At 35.4% G+C, this 18,854-nt stretch overlaps 1 protein-coding gene across 1 annotated transcript; it reads left to right on the top strand.

Annotated features, from left to right (window-relative positions):
- The first annotated feature begins 2,964 nt into the window (after positions 1-2,964).
- Positions 2,965-18,556, top strand: GABRA6 (gamma-aminobutyric acid type A receptor subunit alpha6). The gene is made up of 9 exons (XM_044241016.1): positions 2,965-3,002; positions 3,172-3,290; positions 3,893-3,960; positions 5,915-6,135; positions 6,220-6,302; positions 6,821-6,964; positions 7,380-7,532; positions 9,292-9,551; positions 18,281-18,556. The coding sequence occupies exons 1-9, from the start codon at positions 2,965-2,967 to the stop codon at positions 18,554-18,556; spliced, it is 1,362 nt and encodes a 453-aa protein (XP_044096951.1).
- The last annotated feature ends 298 nt before the right edge of the window (positions 18,557-18,854 follow it).

Below are 18,854 nucleotides of genomic sequence, written 5' to 3'. Positions count from 1 at the left end.
ACTCCCTCATAGAATCTTTGAATCCAAATATTCACTCAAGGTCTCTACCAAACAACTCCTCCTTACAATGACCCCAAATAGCCTCAGCCTCCTACTGAATATTCTTAGGGATTATGTCATTTCCTCCTGAAACAAACATCCATTAAATCTACATGTGGTGTTTTATGCTATACTTGAATATTTTGTTAACAGGTAACTCATTTTCTTTTATGGTACTCATTCCATCTTTGGAATAAATACCACAGGTAGAAATTATTTCTTTTATACAATGGAAACTTATTTTTCACTGCATTCAGTCCAGTGGCCTTAGCTTATTCCCACTTTTGAATTCTGATTCTGCCATTTTTTAGCTGTGGGATTAGGAAAGTTACATACTTGCTGATTTACAAAATGGACTTAATTAGACAACTCATAGATTTTTGTATTAGCAGTGAATAAGTGGAAGTCTATGGGTTCTTAACATAATTCTAGGCCCATGGTAAATGTTAAATATTTAATAGTTATTATTAGTATTAAGTTAATTCTCACTGATACTGTCTTAACTTGCATTTATTATTTTTAGACTGACTTGCTCTCCATAACAGTTTCTAAGGCATACAGGGAAAAATGTTTCAAGTTCTTACTACGTAGGAAGCACTTACATAAATACCAGAATCCTTTGGTTCAAGCCCCTTCTACACATGGGAAAACTAATGGCTCTCTTATATCACGGAAAGTACTACTTAGTGTTTAGTGCCAAGTTTGCTTTTTCTGTGCAATAATTTTCTCTAATCATCCCTGAGTCTTTATAAGGTATTTTATACACACAAACCTTGTTGTTGGTGATGGTATAAGGAGTTAATATTCTCTTTAGAGACAAATGTGACTTAACTATTATTTGTCTCTTTTAAATAAATAAATTTAATGAGAAAAACATATCCATTCTCTAAGAGTAAGTATATTGGTACAACTCACCCATGATCATTTTTTTTTTTTGCCATATGAAAACAATCCAGTCTTAACACCTTATTAAGTTTTCTCTCTGATGATAGAAATCAGAGATGGATGATAAACATATTGATAGAAAAAAATCATGCAAGTCTACAGAGCTCAATACAGAGATACAGAGTCCCATGCTTAAATGAAAATAGTAAGTTGTAGCAAAAATAAACAGAGAACTATTTCATAGCATCATATATACCACACAGTTAAGGTTTAGGTTATAACTGTACAATCAACAGGAGTTGAAAATGTGGTCATCAATTACAGTCAGTGTAGTGTGAAAAGAATAAGAAGAGATATGGAAACCAGGTCCTATAATGAACAAGAGAAGATTTTAGGAATGTTAACTTGAATTTGAGTGTACATGATAGCTATAGTTGTTTAGATGGCTGCCATGTGGTCTTTCCCTGACAAATTATTGTGTATGGTTTCAAAGGTGAGAGCTAGGACCAGGGCATAGGTTTCAGCTTAGCACAAGTAAAACAATCTAAGAAAACAGATGCTGAATAAAACATATCAAGAATACTGGGGGATATTGATATTTGATGAATAACAAAAAAAATTCCATGTAACAGTGAGATTCTGTAATCTTAAAAAAAAAAAAACTGCTTCACAGAAATCTTTCAGTCTTACCCTTATCTATTGTTTCTTTTTATTCAGAGCTAATTTATTGAGATGTTCCTCAAATAATTTATGTCATGTCTTCAGAAATGACTCTTAAGACTGCTATATGTCTGAAATAGTAACAATTTAGAATTTAGATTCTGATGATACAGACTGTGAACTGGATAAATATTGTGTAGATCTGGCATAATGATGGTCATGTGAGATATTTGGTTCTTTTTCTTATGTTCCTGATGTTCTAAATATGTTATTTATATATATAATATTTAATATATATTATTAATTTAATTCTATATAATTAAATATATATACAGAGAGATTCACAATGCTTTTATTCTCATTTTAAATCATTTATTTAAAGATTACAATTTTAAGGATTAAAGTGACTTCTTTTTCTTCAACTTCCATCTACCAGACTGGACAGAGAATGTTATTTCCTAGGTTCAAACATTTTGCTTTTGACCTGTGACAAGCCTAGTGAAATAGTGCCAGCAAATCATCAATAAGCATGAGCAGAGATGCTTTATTCTTACAGTATTTCTACAGGAAGAACTTTAATCAGCTATTTGCGGACATCCATGAAACTGACGAATTTTCTAAAGATAGTGGTAGGACCCATTTATGGCTTAATTTGAGCTGTCCTATCTTAAGAAGGAGCAACAAAGTACTTAAACAAAATATATTAACCGAATGGTAAGACAGTCAAGTGTTGTTCTAGCATATTATAAATGCTTTTCAAAGAATAATGAGGGACAATTTTTAAATGCAGAGGAAAGGTGTCTGATGTAATAAAGCTGATGAAATCAGAAAGAGAACTCAAAAGGATCTCAATATTGTTGGACTTTTTAAGCAGTAAGAGCTGTGTAGGAATCCTTCCGTGAACCACAGAAATAATAAATGCTGAGCCCATTGGAACATAATCTCAATCAGCAAGATGCCACTGCTTTCCAGATTTCCTCACAGGGCCCTGCTAATTCCATGCCAAAACTAGCAGTGGATTTCTTCCTTCTAATCTCCCCTAATGCCTTATTCGATTATTGTCACTGCTCTCCAACCATACACTGTCCCTCCGGACTCTCCTTTCCCAAGTGAGTCTACCAGAAGACGCTGAGTGTCCATCAGGATGTAGTCTAAGACCACAAGCCACCTTGCTCCACGTGAAAAGGCAGAAGAGAGAACAAGTTTTGCGGGCAACCTCTTCATCTCTGGATTGCTGGCTGAAGGCAAATGGGGAAAAAAGATATGAGGGGTCTGGAAGGTTACTTTAGTTGATTGGCAAAGTCAGGGTGGGGGGGGTACTTGTTAAGAGGAAGGAGAGCACAGGAGGAGGGTGAGCTAGGCATTACTGAGCACTGCAGGATGGCATCACCTCTGCCCTGGCTCTACATTCTTCTATGGTGAGTAAGATTTTTTTCTGATTTTTCATTTTAGTGCAGAGGAAAGCGAGAGCACACCCCCACTGGGTGACTTCTATACCAAATCATGGAAGAAGCCTGGGTGGTGTGGCATGTATTTGTGGTGGGGTACATGAGTAGGGAGTGAGGATCATGGACTGTTTGCTCACAGGGTAGAAAATACCCTAGGGACACTTGAAGATGAAGGAAACTTCTACTCCAGAAACATCAGTCGGATCCTGGACAACTTGCTTGAGGGCTATGACAACCGCCTACGTCCAGGATTTGGAGGTGAGAGGCAGCATCCTTACTAAACCAAATGTCTATATTCTCCTTTCCCCCTTCCCTTTGTCTAAGACCCAGAGGCTTCATAAGGATTGCAGATTGGTAAGGAAAGGGGTACTAGGAGAGGCCACATGTTCCATCCAGTCTCTGTCCCTTCCTCTGTTTGTGACCTTCTAAACATATTATTTGAACCCTCTAAGCCACAGCTTCCTCAGCTGTAGTATGGGTGTATGAAAAGTGTTTGCCTCGTAGAGTTGTGTGAGTGTAGAATGAGATTCTCCATTTAGAGCACTTTTCTAAGCATTTGTTCCCACCCCCCCAAAAAAAAATTACCAAGGTGTGTTAGTTATTGTTACAATTATTATGAGAATTCTAACTTAACTTCTCTTCCATTCCTTAAATTTTTCAAATTGACCAGAAAAATTTCAAAATAATGCAACTGGTTTGAGTCTTCATAGTTGAAAAACCCAAGGGCTTCTGCTAGTGAATTCCTTTAGGATGGATTGCAGGTTCTAACCATGAGAAGGGACTTTGTAGTAGGATCATTAAGTTCAGAGTCCTTAAAATCACTGGTGATATTTGCCCCCATGCTTCTGGGCTAATTTCAGGTGCTGTCACTGAAGTCAAAACAGACATTTATGTGACCAGTTTTGGGCCCGTGTCCGATGTGGAGATGGTGAGTAAGCTCTGAGTGAGGAGGGTAAATTTACTTATTGGCGGGAGGGCAGAGTCCCAGAACTAATGATCTTGGACATTGTTACCAAGTTTGGCTCCATAGTCCTAATGCAATATGTGTGTTCATGCCAGGAGGGCATGGTCATTAGAACAGATTACTGGCTTAATTGCCTTGACATTTCACTATGGGCTCCACTTGAACACTTTAACCTGCGGGACTTTCTAAGATTCTGTTCTCTCTTCTGGCCATGTATCATGCACCCATTATTTTCTACAAAGATAAGGTTTCCCCATTTTTATATAATCCTGGTAAATTTTTAGAATAGAAAAAAAGAAAAATCAACAAAGATGATATATCATGTAAAAGTATATTCAGAATATCTATGAAACTTAAAATATGGCTGTTTTCTGTAGCACATCATTTTCAGTATATTTTATTAAAACAGTGAAGGGCATCATTTGGAAAAGCTAGTGCTTTGTACCTTTTGTGTTGCAAATGGACCAGTAGGTGTTCTGGGAACTCTGTTCCAGGTACAGATGGCTGTAGGATTCGTAAGAGATTATTTATAGTAAGTGGCAATGAAAATCTGAGCTAGTCTTCTAGAACAAAGTGCATCATGATATTTTTTCCACAGTTTTCAGTTACCATTTCCCCCTAAAAGTAAAATATAAGTACTAAAATCTAAATGCACATAACTCTTAAAATAATTGAATCATTAAAGTTTATTAGGGAAATGTAGCTCTGGATAAATAGTTATTGGAGACTTTTATCTTCTGATCTTTGAGCTGACAAGAAAAGAAAGAGGCAAGAGGGGGAAAAAAGGAAGTACCAGAAGAAAGAAAAGGAGAAGGGAGGGGAAAAAGTAAGAAAGAAAACGAGGAAGTGAAGGAGAGGGAGAAGGACTTTATTTAAGAGAAAAATGTCTTAAGACTTGAAAGAAAGGAGAGTCAGCGTTATCCAGAATCCTCAATTATTTTACTATCATATTTTTCTTTGAGTACTGACTCATCCCAAGTATAAATAACCACAACCATACTATACTATATTGTTGAAGTCTGGGGAACACTTGACACTTCATTTTATGTATGTGTCTCATTTTTTAAGTATATTTGTTCAGTAGAGAGCTTGTTAAAGCCTGGATCATTATTATATGGTATACTGTGTGTCAAATTATATTTTAAAAATCTAATCACAACTTGTAGTAATAGGTCTCATACAGGAACACATAAAGTAGACAAAGCAGTTATTGGCAATATTTTTATATACTTACAAGCTGTTATTTATCATTGACTTTTGCAATGGCTCTTACCATAATTCTTAATATGTCTAATGTTATTTCATAAAAGCCACAAATTAAAACTCAAAATTTCAATTATGCATGCTTCAATGATGCTCTGAGTAATCATGGTAACATTTGCTTTTATATTCTCCAAGAACAATATAAAATTATTGGGATGTGCAGCCAGAGTACACTTACCAAGCAAAGTTTACCCATCCTTGGAAGTTTGGTAAATGGTATTAAGGTGTTTGGAGACACCTTTGAAAGTGAAGAAGGCACTGAAGGGTGTGCTAGACTGTGATGGTAGGAAAGCCAGCACAAAACCTAGACTGAAAATCTTTTCATATTTTTCTTCTAAATTAATGGAGGGAAATTTGATAGGTCAGTAGATGGAGAGGTGGATGACTGATAGAAAAAAGGAAGAATGTTGAAGAGGGTCAAGGTGGAGGAGGGAGTTTGGCACAACACAGTGCTATCTTTTATAATAATATTACAAACTTCGAGTTTGAGAAAAATAATAATTACTGAAATCACAGGTTCTCTGATAGTCTGAAGTTATTATCACAAAAAGTTGTTTTATTTCCTAAATTTTAGAATTATATATATAAGCTAGTGAATAAACTATTCTTAATAAATTATCTCCCCAGCTTGCATGAATATCTTATTTTCTCTTAGGAGTATACGATGGACGTTTTCTTCCGCCAGACTTGGACTGATGAGAGGTTGAAGTTTGGGGGGCCAACTGAGATTCTGAGTTTGAATAACTTGATGGTCAGTAAAATCTGGACCCCTGACACTTTCTTCAGGAATGGCAAAAAATCAATTGCACACAATATGACAACCCCTAATAAACTCTTCAGAATAATGCAGAATGGAACCATTCTATACACCATGAGGTGAGGTTTCCGCAATTCAGCTACCTCTCATCCAAATGATTTGTCCACATACTAACATAGAACCATTTATTTTAATGTCCCTAGGCTTACCATCAATGCTGACTGTCCCATGAGGCTGGTTAACTTTCCTATGGATGGGCATGCTTGTCCACTCAAGTTTGGGAGTTGTAAGTTATTCATTCAAAATATAATTATTGGGACACGTGGGTGGCTTAGTCGATTAAGGGTCTAACTCTGGATTTCAACTCAGGTTATGATCTCAGGGTCTTGGGATTAAGCCCTACCTCAGGACTTCCCACATTCAGTGGAGAGTCTACTTGTCTCCCTCTTCCTCTGCTTCTTTCCTATACCCCTTTCTCTGAAATAAATAAATCTAAATAAATAAATAAAGGCAGTAGTCTTTTAAAAATACGTGTGTGTGTGTGTGTGTGTGTGTATGATTATTTGATTGTAGCCAAAGACCAAAAAGCAAAAGAGAAATATTACTATGAAATTCTCATTGTTATTCCAGGAATATACTTACTTAATCATGTCTGTCAATCTTATAAATAGTCAGAGGTTTTAGTTACCCAGATTAAAAAAAAATAAAGAAAATTTATGTTTGTAGTTCCTCTTTATATGGACAAAATTTGCCCTGAAAAAAAAAAAAACTAGTAAGATTCACTGTTATGTTTTAAAAATTCAGATGCTTACCCCAAAAGTGAAATCATATATACTTGGAAAAAAGGACCACTTTACTCTGTTGAAGTCCCAGAAGAATCTTCAAGCCTCCTCCAATACGATCTGATTGGACAAACAGTATCTAGTGAGACAATTAAATCTAACACAGGTAAGAATTAGACCAATTCATGAATGTAACCCAGCAAGGTGACTCTCATACACATTTTCAAAATATCTATTTCTTTCTTCTATTCTATTTCTGCATTAGCTATCCTCAGCTACATTTGCGGTTTTGAAGTGATGAGTAGCCTTCTTTAAAATTTATTTTGCAACCATGTGCATAAAAAGATTTATGTAACCTTGGAATAAGTAGTTTTCTATGCATATGACACAAAGAACCCAACCTAAAACAATGAGCTGATGTATCTATCATCTGCTTGATCAAGTATCTTTGTCATACAGAGAAATATGACTTTACTTGTTTTCTTCCAGCCCATGTTAAAGATCTGCAAGATTTATTTCCAGCTGCATTCTTTCTGCACCCTGTCAAAAGCAATAATACTGATATACATGTTTTCCAACAGGTGAATACGTAATAATGACAGTTTATTTCCACTTGCAAAGGAAGATGGGCTACTTCATGATACAGATATACACTCCTTGCATTATGACGGTCATTCTTTCCCAGGTGTCTTTCTGGATTAATAAGGAGTCTGTCCCGGCCAGAACCGTATTTGGTATGCTTTCCACTTTGGCTATACTTCCACTCATCTGGCTCTTATTTCTTGTGTAGGTTAGGGGAATATTCACACTAGTGTATTTTTTTGATCCACAAAGGAAAAAGACTCCAGTCTCATTCAGGCATATGTATGATATTAAATGACCTTTATGTTATCCCAAGCTACGTGGTGAATCCACGAAAAACTTTGTCTTGGCAAGAATTCTGGCTGGATTCCTGTGCCTTCCCTGTGCCCTATTTAGGAGTGTTTTGCTTTGTTTTGTTTTAATCTCAATTTGCTTTTTCATAACTAAGGAAAAGCAGAAAAGTAAAAGTGACATATAAATTCATGAAAAGAAAGGCTATTAAAACTTAATACATAAATTATGTCTATTATAAAGTATATTTTGCCTTAATAGGTTGAATCATAATAAACTGTTGTTTTTCTAGATCTCAAAATAGTTAAATATAACCAATTTCCCATGTTTCAACCTCTTGAGTTCACTATTTATGATATGTGGAATGACTATTAGCTTTGAGAAAAAGCTGTAACAGAAAATATCATCAATAACAAAAGCCAATTTTTTCTGGGTTTTCATGATTATACATTTAGAGAGATTTATAGGGAAGACCTGAGTTGAACTCAAATCTCAGATGAATTTTTACTTTTTAACTTACTATATTAAAATAGATCTGTTTCTGCAAATTGTAAAAGAATATCTATATAATGATGTTGATCATCTTTAAATTACGTGTATTTCCCAACTATTATATAAGACATAAAACTGCTGGTGATGGAGTGATGCAATTATTTTCTCATGAGTTAATATTTTACCTTAAAACTAAGCTAGAAATTTCAAAAAATTCTGAGGAACCCAATTTTATGTTTACTATTCATACCGGATAGACTTCTTAAATATGTTGATAGACATTACCAGCTATTCAAATTGACCAAGAATTCAAGTTTTTAGTACTTAAGTGATTATTTGTTATAAACTTGCTTAAGAAGTAACAACTAGGTCCATATACACTATGGAGTATTATGCCTCCATCAGAAAGGACGAATATCCAACTTTTGTAGCAACATGGACGGGACTGGAAGAGATTATGCTGAGTGAAATCAGTCAAGCAGAGAGAGTCAATTATCATATGGTTTCACTCATTTGTGGAGCATAACCAATAGCATGGAGGACAAGGGGCGTTAGAGAGTAGTAGGGAATTTGGGTAAATTGGAAGGGGAGGTGAACCATGAGAGACTATGGACTCTGAAAAACAGTCTGAGGGGTTTGAAGTGGCGGGGGGGTGGGAGGTTGGGGTACCAGGTGGTGGGTATTATAGAGGGCACAGCTTGCATGGAGCACTGGGTGTGGTGAAAAAATAATGAATACTGTTTTTCTGAAAATAAATAAATTGGGAAAAAAAAAAAAAAAAGAAGTAACAACTAGAATTATTCACAAGTTAAACTTTACAATAGTTAAACTAAATCGAATCAGAAAATATTTCTTGAGCAACTACAGTGTATATGGCACTATACTAGGTATTGAAGAATACAAAAATGGTAACACCTATATAATAATTGTGAACAATTATAAAACAAGATCAAAAATTACATTTGGAGTGTTTAATCCACTGACACATTATCATTTGATGTTGGTTTGGGATTCCAAATGCTAATACTGATTTAATGATTTAAATGATTTAATGATTTAATGCTAATACTCATTTGATGTTGGTTTGGGATTCCAAATGCTAATACTGCATTTTTTTTTTCACTTTAGGGATCACCACTGTTTTAACCATGACCACATTAAGCATCAGTGCTCGGCACTCCTTGCCCAAAGTGTCGTATGCAACCGCCATGGATTGGTTCATAGCTGTTTGCTTTGCTTTCGTCTTCTCAGCTCTTATTGAGTTTGCAGCTGTCAACTACTTTACCAATCTTCAGACACAGAAGGCCAAAAGGAGGGCACAGATTGCAGCTTCACCCCCAGTGACAATATCAAAAGCGAGGGAACCTTTGGAAGCTGAGATTGTTTTGGTAATTATTTACTTTTCTCATGTTACTCATCAGTATAGGAAAAGGCAGCCTAACAGTAATCACAAACAATTAAATAGTGCAAAAGTACTATTAGCTGAGCACAGGTTACATAATTCTGAATCCAAGGCCAACTTCTTTTCCAACTTCATAGCAAACAACACAACACAACAATCTTCTATTTTTCTTTGCTCTAAACTTTTGGCGTTCTTCTTTTATCATCCTCACTGGTACTAGCAGATTCCAAGCTCTCAGAGGGGATGAGAACATTTTTCTCAGCCTTTAGATGTTTCCTTTTAACAGGTTTACTTATACTAATTAGGGAGAATAAAGTGAAAAAAAAAAAGTTCCTAATGAGGCTTCAGAGTCTGAGGGAAATAAAGAGGGACTCTACAGAATGGACAATTTTTGTTAGAAATCTGCTTGCTACTTCACTCCATGAAGGCAAGATGTGAGTATTAGGTCTGGGAATGCCGAGTCATAAGCAAGGTTTTTAATTTTCATGAAAACTCTCATGTTCATATTTGAATATTAAATACATGTTTTTTAACATGTTTTTATTCAAAGACTTACAATTAGTGACAAATAGCTATAAAACTCAGTTTAGATTTGCTGTGGCTAAACTTTGGTCCTCAGAGGTTATTTTGAAAAAGAAACAAATGATGGCATTAATAATTCAAGGGTCATAAATGCACTTCCAAACTTCAGTTTCACATGTGAGTAAATATTCTCAGCAGTTCAGCTGCACACACTTTTTTAATGGATTGTAGAAATGATTGACAAATACAAATTTTTATGTCAATGCAAATTCCAAATTGTAGTTGTTGAAAAGAAGAAAATTTTGCTCTGTAAAATCAAGTACTGCTGACACTTTGAACTGAAAATGTCTTTTTTTTTTAAGATTTTTTTTTCAATTTATTTATTTTCAGAAAAACATTATTCATTATTTTTTTCACCACACCCAGTGCTCCATGCAAGCCGTGCCCTCTATAATACCCACCACCTGGTACCTCAACCTCCCACCCCCCCGCCACTTCAAACCCCTCAGACTGTTTTTCAGAAAAACAGTCTGAAAATGTCTTTATAATCAATTCTGGTGAACATTTCCAAATCACAGAACCACATGTAGTTCAACTAATCCTTGGTTAACTTTAATGATAAAAATCACAAAGCTATATGTGTTTTGTTCTCAAATACTTGGGTATTTATTGGATAAAAAAATGATAGGCCTTATCGAAACTTCTCTTTTGATATATGAAGAAAATTGTTTGAGAATTTATATTTTCTCTCCAAGGAATAAAACAAGGCAGATCCCATAAGTGAAAATATATACTTTAAAGATTTTTTTTCTTAAATTGGTTCTCATTAGGGAAAAAAAAAAAAAAAAGTTTGCCATCCAGTGATCCAGACTAATTGCCTCTGCTTACAAATCAAAAACAGTGTCTTGGAGAGAGAAAATGTTTGTTGCTAGCCAGTAGAAAAACTAGGAATTGATTGCAGGAGTCCAATATACACAGATTTACAGAGGCAGAGGCTATCCCCTCTCCAACAATTCCTCAAAGGCTGATATATAAAAGAGTGCATAACACAAAATAAAACATTTTCAGAATGTGAGTTCATTCCCAAAATTCTTCTCTTGACCTAATGATGTTTTCTTTATATATGTGTATTTTGAAAGACCACAAGTATATAAATTTTATAGCAGAAGGATGCTAGTCTGAAGACTCAATCCAAAACCCTTGAAAATATTGTTTTCAGAAAATATTTTTGAGAATCAACTTATGTTTGTAAAAATAAGTGATTATGTTATAAGCTGTCGGTATCTATATAGGTATTGCCCAATGATCACATATTGTCTTAACATATATCTATAAATGAAGAATTCATATTTATCAGAATTCAGTTTAACAGTTTCCTTTTAGAAATGTAGTAAAAATTCAAAGAGAGAGTCATAAGAAACAAGATAAAAAAATAAGTCCAATGATTTTGAATATATTCATTGATCTGGTATTGAGATGAAAAGAGAGACCAACTTCCTTACTTTAGCTCTTTTGAAATATGTATTACTGAGAGGAATATGATTTCAAATCCTTGGAGAAAGAATGGAGTTAGCATTCTCTATTATTTTAAAGATATAATTTATTAATAAGATGGAATTTAAGATCTCAGTTCTTCATATAAGCTATCTTCCACAATTCTAAAATAGTAACATATAATGAGCAGGTCCTTTGTAAAGCTGGATTTAAAAAATGCATTTAAATCATCTCAAAGTACTTTTTTCTTGCAAGTTGACTTTTTTTTATGAAAAAAAATTTTATTTCTAAACCTGGCTTCACTTAAAACATTTCAAGGTAATAAAAGTACCATTTTGTTTCTGAAAGGGCAGGTCAAAGAGTAAAAATAAAGACCAAAATAAGTAAACCTAGCAATACAAACTTTGTAGGTATCAAAAATAAATATAGATGATTACATAGAGCATTTACATTTTATTTATTCATGTCAAACCTTGGCAATTTGCCTTGTATGATGTAGAGGAACAAACATAAATTACACATTTGCAATTTATACAACACAAAGGTATATTATGATTGCTAGGCCATTTTTTCTTTCAAATACCATGACATTTAAAAGTGCCTATTCAGTTGTAATCAAAATAGCATTATTTGAGTTAAGTTAGACATTGAAATAGCAAACCAATGTGGTGAGGTTGAAATAAAATTAAGTGCTTAGATGTTTCATGTGATTCTAAGTTATATTTTAATGTCCTCATTGCTTCTCACAAGAAGCTACTTAGAATGAATATAGGAAACAGTTTATCACTTTGATTTTGACCTTGAAATTAAATATAATAATGACAAGGAAATTCAGTAATTTTAAATCTAATACTCAAACCTGAAGAGATATTTAAAACTAATACCTCAGAAGTGCTTTCTGGTTTTAAGGCAGCTGGAACTAGATACTGGGTTTTGGATTTTTTTGTTGTTGTTTTCTTGGTTTTTTGTGGGTTTTTTGTTTTGTTTTGTTTTTAGATTATGAGAAGAAATTATCCACAGCTTCTTTCCTGCTTTTACAGTGCTTTTCCTTATTGCTTTGATCTGGTTTCTTATCTTGTCATTAAAGAGTTAGTCTTATCTTCATGTTTTATAAATTGTTATGTATCTGGGGTATACTTATTCTGCATATGAGACCAAGTTTAGACCTCAATCACTTTTTGGATGTTTTGCTAGATTCCTTGTTATTTTAAAGGTCTAAGCCCTCGTTATTATGTTCTTAAGAATGAACTCCCTCTACCCATCGACACATCCAGTCTCGCTTTCCTTTTTCACAGAAAGTGTGATGTTCTTGGTCAATTATCTACAACAAAATTGGCCAAAATTTCATTAGTCAGGACAATGATTATATTTATACTGCTTATATTGTTTATTCACCATTTTTTCCCTTTTCATCTGGCACCCATTTATTGAGTACATATGTATTCAATGAATTATTCATATTATAAGTACTTGTTAAATGATCTTATGTTCTATATCCTTTGTAGAATGCTAGAATATATTAGTGAGTGACATTAGTACTGCCTCTACTTTCATGAGCTTCTTGCTGAACAGGAAGAAAGACAAACGTATGAGCCATAATGAATCATTGTGACAAAGGCTGTATTAGAGATGTATAGGGGCTAATGAAGTCATGCAAGGGTACCTACCACAGGCTGGAGAGAGCATCATTCTGGAGGAAGTTTTGCCTCAGTTGAGAACCAAAGGATGATTTTGGTCCTGTTCTAGAAACACTAAATCAGTTGCTAGAAACTTGGGAATAGAGAGGGAAATAAGACATATCCTTTCCATATTCCCTTTCAAGGTTGGGATGATCTGCTGGGTCATTATCATGGTTGCCTTCCACCTATGTACAGAGATAGAAAGCATAGAATACTGAAAGATTAACCTCCCCTGTTCCAAATATTGTCAAGATTTATTTGAATACTATCATTACTCTGTAGCCCATCTGAGACTCAGTCCCTGCATCATGGTTGTGCTATTTCATAATTTAAAGAGAGGGTAGGTTGGATTAGATGAGGGGTGTGGGTGGTTAGTTCTTTCCCTATACCTTCTATCAAATCCTCATCCAATATTCCCTTCTTTACCATCTAAACATTCCAACATGGTCTGGACATGTACCTAGCACCACTGACCCACCAGACTGCTGCCAAAAAGCTGCTTCTTTGTAGAAATTCTGGAATCGTCTCTGTCCCAATTCTACCAGCTATTACGTAGATGCAAGAAAATTTGATTTGAAATTCTTACTTCCTCCACAATAATTAATATAATAGCTTTTTTTTAAAAATCAAGTACTAAATGTTTCCAAATTTCTCTTATATTTGGTGCCTCTCTTTGCTGCTTCTAAAAACAGATGCTTTTTTTGTCCCTTGGATAATGTAGCTGTGGTTAGAATATCTCTCTTGAGAGGTAACCCATTGCCCCCTCCTCTTTAACGTATTAGAGTTACTGAATGTTGTATCTAAGTACTTTCCATAAGTACTTTCCAAATGTCTTATCTTTACATCAAATAATTGATTGTCATAAAGTCCAGTTTGACTCGAACTACCTTTGCAATATGGCATTATTTAAAACAAAGCAATGCTCTATAAATACCCAAAGCAGGATGGCATTCAGCAGCAGGGGAGCCCTGGAAAAATTCAAAACCACAGGTGTTCCACTCAAAACAGTGACAGCCCCAAGCTGAGCCCTCATCTGGACTCTGACAAAAACCTATTTTACCATCAGCTGAAGCTGCTGAGCTTACAATAGAACAGGCGGGGTCTGATGCAAACCTGTATCTTGAATGGTTTGCAAAATTGGCTTTCTTTTCACTTCAGAAATTCAATGTGATTCTTCTAAATTGGAGTCCGGTTTCCTGTACTGCCAATTCCCAATTATTCAGGAGCTGATTATCCAGCATGTGGGTTAGCCAGACCTCTTCCATTTCCTTGAGTATGTCATATTTGCTGCCTGCTAGAAACACCTCCAGTCGTCGCTGGACAGTGAAACAGCTGTAACTCTAAGCCAGTGATACTCAGTGGTAGGTGACTTTTCTCCCCAGAGAATATTTTGCAATGTCTGGAAATATTTTTGGTTGTCACCACTTTGGGGAGGGAGATGCTCCAGGCATCTTCTGGATAGAAGTAGAACCCACAAATGATGCTCTTCAACATCCTATGAAGGACAGGACAATGATCCACAACAAAAAAGTTGTGACCCCAAAATGTCAATAGTTCTGTGTTTGAGAAACTATATGCTGAAACTTAGAACTGATGGGGAAGAACCATAATAATTATTTAGAGTGTGATCTTTAGCATCTGAGAGTGATCACATTCAGGCACTGCCATTTACTGTGTGAGCTTCCCACTTAAGCCTTCATTTGATTATCTCTAAAATGAAAATAATAATATTTCATCATGGTTTCTTTTTCTAGGAATTAGCGAAATAATGCATGTAAAGTCTGTGTAGTGTTTGTCAATTATAAGCATTCAGATATGGTACTTGTAATATGAAACAAGACACTAAAATACAATGTTAAATAATCATAAAATTTTTTGTTTTCTTCTCCTTGCCTGATTACTTAAGAAATCCTGGAAATGTTCAGATTTTCATTCATTTGTTGCATCAGCATATGCTTATTAAGCACATACTATGTTCTGTGCACTAACTAGGCAGTGTGGAGTGCTTATACTTGACAATAAGATGCCCTCTACCAATAAGGAGATTTCATGTCAGGAAAAGAGATAAGGCAGAACAGAAATAATATTCACAAGGAAGAATGTGATAAGAGCTAAACAAATTATAGCAGTTAAATAAGCAGAAAAGGGTTCTCTTTCTTGAAAATCTATTATATATATTATATATATATAATATCATCTATCTTATCTATGAATATTTTCTTTCTCAAATTCTTAAAGATAAGAAAAACTTACAGAGAAAGCAATAATTGTCCTTAGCTTTAAAGATGGGAACTTCATATGGCAGGTAAGTAGTATATGGAACTGCACTCAAGGGCTTTCTGACTCTTTTGTCCACTTAACTCTCAAGGAAACTTCCATTGAGATTGTCTGGAGAAACAGATGAGGAAAGGGGAATACTGTTATAGGGGATCTTTCATTGCAGGCCCAAAATTTAATGCCATTAAAATTTTCATGGTGTTTTTAGTGATGTTGCTTAACTCCAGACAAGGGTCATTTGGTAATACTTAATAAGTCATGTGTGACATTGTGACAATGTCAAAAGATTGACAATTAACTTTTCCCCCCCACAGCTCTAAAGAGGGAGAGATAAAACAATGCCTTACATCTTTATGGTAGATTATGTTTTATAATAACTTTTTCATCTCAATGAACTTTTTCATGTCTGCTCTCTTTCTCCTTAAAAAAAGAAATTTAAAAAAAAGAAATAAACATAAGCAATGCATGCTATTAAAAATCCTGGGTTTAGAAAGACTATCTACTCTAAGGCTTTCCCTTGTTTTACTCTATCATGATCCTTGGAAATTTTACTAGAGTAAAATATTTTAATATTCCATGTATCTGGGAGGAGGTTGACTCTTTTTAGAAAATGAAATACTAACACATTTGCTCTTTCAGGTGGAGAATATTTCAGTAACATAGTTAATGGCTAAAAATTCAAATTAGAGCCTGAGATACACAATAGAAACTCTGGAAAGTAGGTTCTATGTTTATTCTCTATAGGCAGCATACATTGAGACCAACATACCACTACTCTGGTCCTATCCACATGCTGACCGGCGACCTTGGATACAGTAGTCCTTAGCTGTCACATGTTTTTGTAGAAAGTATCACTTATTTCCCAAGATTGGCAGACTGAGCCCTCACTATTTTAAATTATCTTTACCACCAAGACCTATGACTTATTTAATTATGTCAAGAGTCCCTAGGATAATACTGGGCCAATATATAACAAAAAAAGATATTCTTTCCTTGCAACTCACCCATCAGACTTAACTACAGAGACTCATTTTTGCTTTTGGTGAAGAGATTTTCCCACAGCCTTTAAATGGGCTTGAACTCTCAATGATGATTATTATTATTTAGATACTCAGTAAATTCCATGAAAAATCAAACAGCAAAATTCAAAAGGGGACTACAGAGGGAAGAGGTTCTTAGAATTGTTGATTCTCGCACTCCAAATGTCACCACATCGGCAGGTCATTCTGGTCCTGTGGCTCAACCAGCACAGGGGAGGTGGCTGCCTCATCCTGTTGCTGCAGGGTTGCTGGCTAAAGCCACAGGAGGCTGCCCACGTGAGTAACATACCCTGCCAGGCATCAAAGTGGTGATTTTGCTGCCAGGGAGAAAACAAGGTAGTTTTACAAGAGCAGAGATAATGTACAGCAAGTGTTTGAAGGCAGAAACCAGCAAGGACAACCTGGTCACAAGGAGAGTGACTAGTACAGGATATAGACAAGAAAAGATACAAATCAGAGCAAGGTCCTCTAGTCTCCAAGTATGAAAAGAGTCTGAAGCAAACAAAATTAGAGTCCCTGCACTAGACCCAATACTTTAAAGTGAAGACAAGAAAATGTGGGGATGATGAAACAAGCATCACAAAGGACCAGTGTAGTTTATTACTACCGGTGTGACTATGGGCAAGGTATTACCAGCTCCACTCTCTGGACTTAGCCTTTTCACCTAACAATTAATGTACTAAGTATCCTTTCAGGATTAAAAGGGATGTCTTAAGATTTCTAATGACAAAAAATAACATGTAACAATTTTGAGGTCAGTAAATGAATCATTTTTTGGTGACTTAGGATGGAGGGAAAAGGGACCAGTGGAGAAGTTCTGAATGGGAAGCAGAAAGCTCTCAATATTGAACTTCTGAGCTTAAGAGACAGCTGTATTTCAAGAGATGAACCGTCATCCCCCTCCGTTTAAGGGTATTGGTACTCTGTCACTGGCTTTTCACATACATGAGCTCCTTAGTATTTTTTGTGGCTATTATCTCAGCTAAGTCACACTTACGAACATGTGAAGATGAGGATGTAGGCTAGAAGAATGATATCAACTAACTGAACTGCTATATTTTCTTATATTGATTAATTGTCCGTATATTCCAAATTGAAATCCCTCTCGTTGCCCACACTCATTGCCCTATAGGTTTATGCATTACCAGGGAGAAGGGGTTGGATAAAACTTTGCAACCTAGTTTATCTCTTCCTAATGGCCCAGTGGTCAACACAGTTTCTGGGATGTAGACTATGCTTGGCATCAATTGCTGATGTATGAAATTATAGGGTTTTGGATGGCAGCAAATCATATTTTTTTAATTTATTTTACCACTTTCTTAGAAAGATAGGACCATCAAATACTAGTAAAAATTTGCTAATATTAAAAAAGAAATTTTGGGGGCACCTGGGTGGCCTAGGGGGCTAAAGCTTCTGCCTTTGGCAGGGTCCTGGGATTGAGCCCCACATCGGGCTCACTGCTCAGCAGGGAGCCTGCTTCCTCCTCTCTCTCTCTCTCTCTCTCTCTCTGCCTGCCTCTCTGCCTACTTGTGGTATCTCTTTCTGTCAAATAAATAAATAAAATCTTTAAAAAAAAAGAAATTTGCTAATATTTCATCTTACATAGTATGTAGTCAATAAAATCTGTTCATGGTGAAAAAGTAAATAACTAAGTGATCACTAGTCTTTTACCTAGGCTGAATATTTATGTCTTTTGCCTACAGCATCCTGATTCCAAGTATCATCTGAAGAAAAGAATCACCTCTCTGACCTTGCCAATAGTTCCATCCCCTGAGGCCAGCAAAGTCCTCACTAGAGCTCCTATCTTACCGTCAACTCCTGTCACACCCCCACCACTCTCTCCAGCCTTTGGAGGCACCAGTAAAATAGACCAGTATTCTCGGATTCTCTTCCCAGTTGCATTTGCAGGATTTAACCTTGTATACTGGATAGTTTACCTTTCCAAAGACACGATGGAAGTGAGCAGCAGTGTTGAATAGTTTACAGCCAGGACAGCTTGGATGTTGTATGTTCTCATTTTCTGATAGCATTAAGACTTATATAGATGCTTTTCTGAACATTGAAAATCTGTATCATATAGCTCTGAGTAGCATGTGTAGGTCAAAAAGCACTAATGTTACTCCTCAACACTAGAAGTTGAAGGTTGTTGAAAAATATGACTTTTCTGTATGTTGGAGAAAGAGTTTGTAAGAGAATAAGATGGACTTAAGAGGAATTTGCCAATCTTTGTCCTTCATTGTTCAATATTTTAATTGTCACTGTGAAGATCATTTACCA

Source organism: Neovison vison, chromosome 1 (assembly GCF_020171115.1).
Source record: "Neovison vison isolate M4711 chromosome 1, ASM_NN_V1, whole genome shotgun sequence".
Taxonomy (NCBI): domain Eukaryota; kingdom Metazoa; phylum Chordata; class Mammalia; order Carnivora; family Mustelidae; genus Neogale; species Neogale vison.
This window is presented reverse-complemented; position numbering and strand designations above follow the sequence as displayed.

Excerpts from the sequence above, each read along its gene's own strand:
- GABRA6 (XM_044241016.1), top strand. The coding sequence starts at position 2,965 with ATGGCATCACCTCTGCCCTGGCTCTACATTCTTCTATG. Across the intron at positions 6,303-6,820 it reads TCCACTCAAGTTTGGGAGTT|ATGCTTACCCCAAAAGTGAA; the intron begins GTAAGTTATTCA and ends TTAAAAATTCAG. Across the intron at positions 9,552-18,280 it reads TGGAAGCTGAGATTGTTTTG|CATCCTGATTCCAAGTATCA; the intron begins GTAATTATTTAC and ends TTTTGCCTACAG.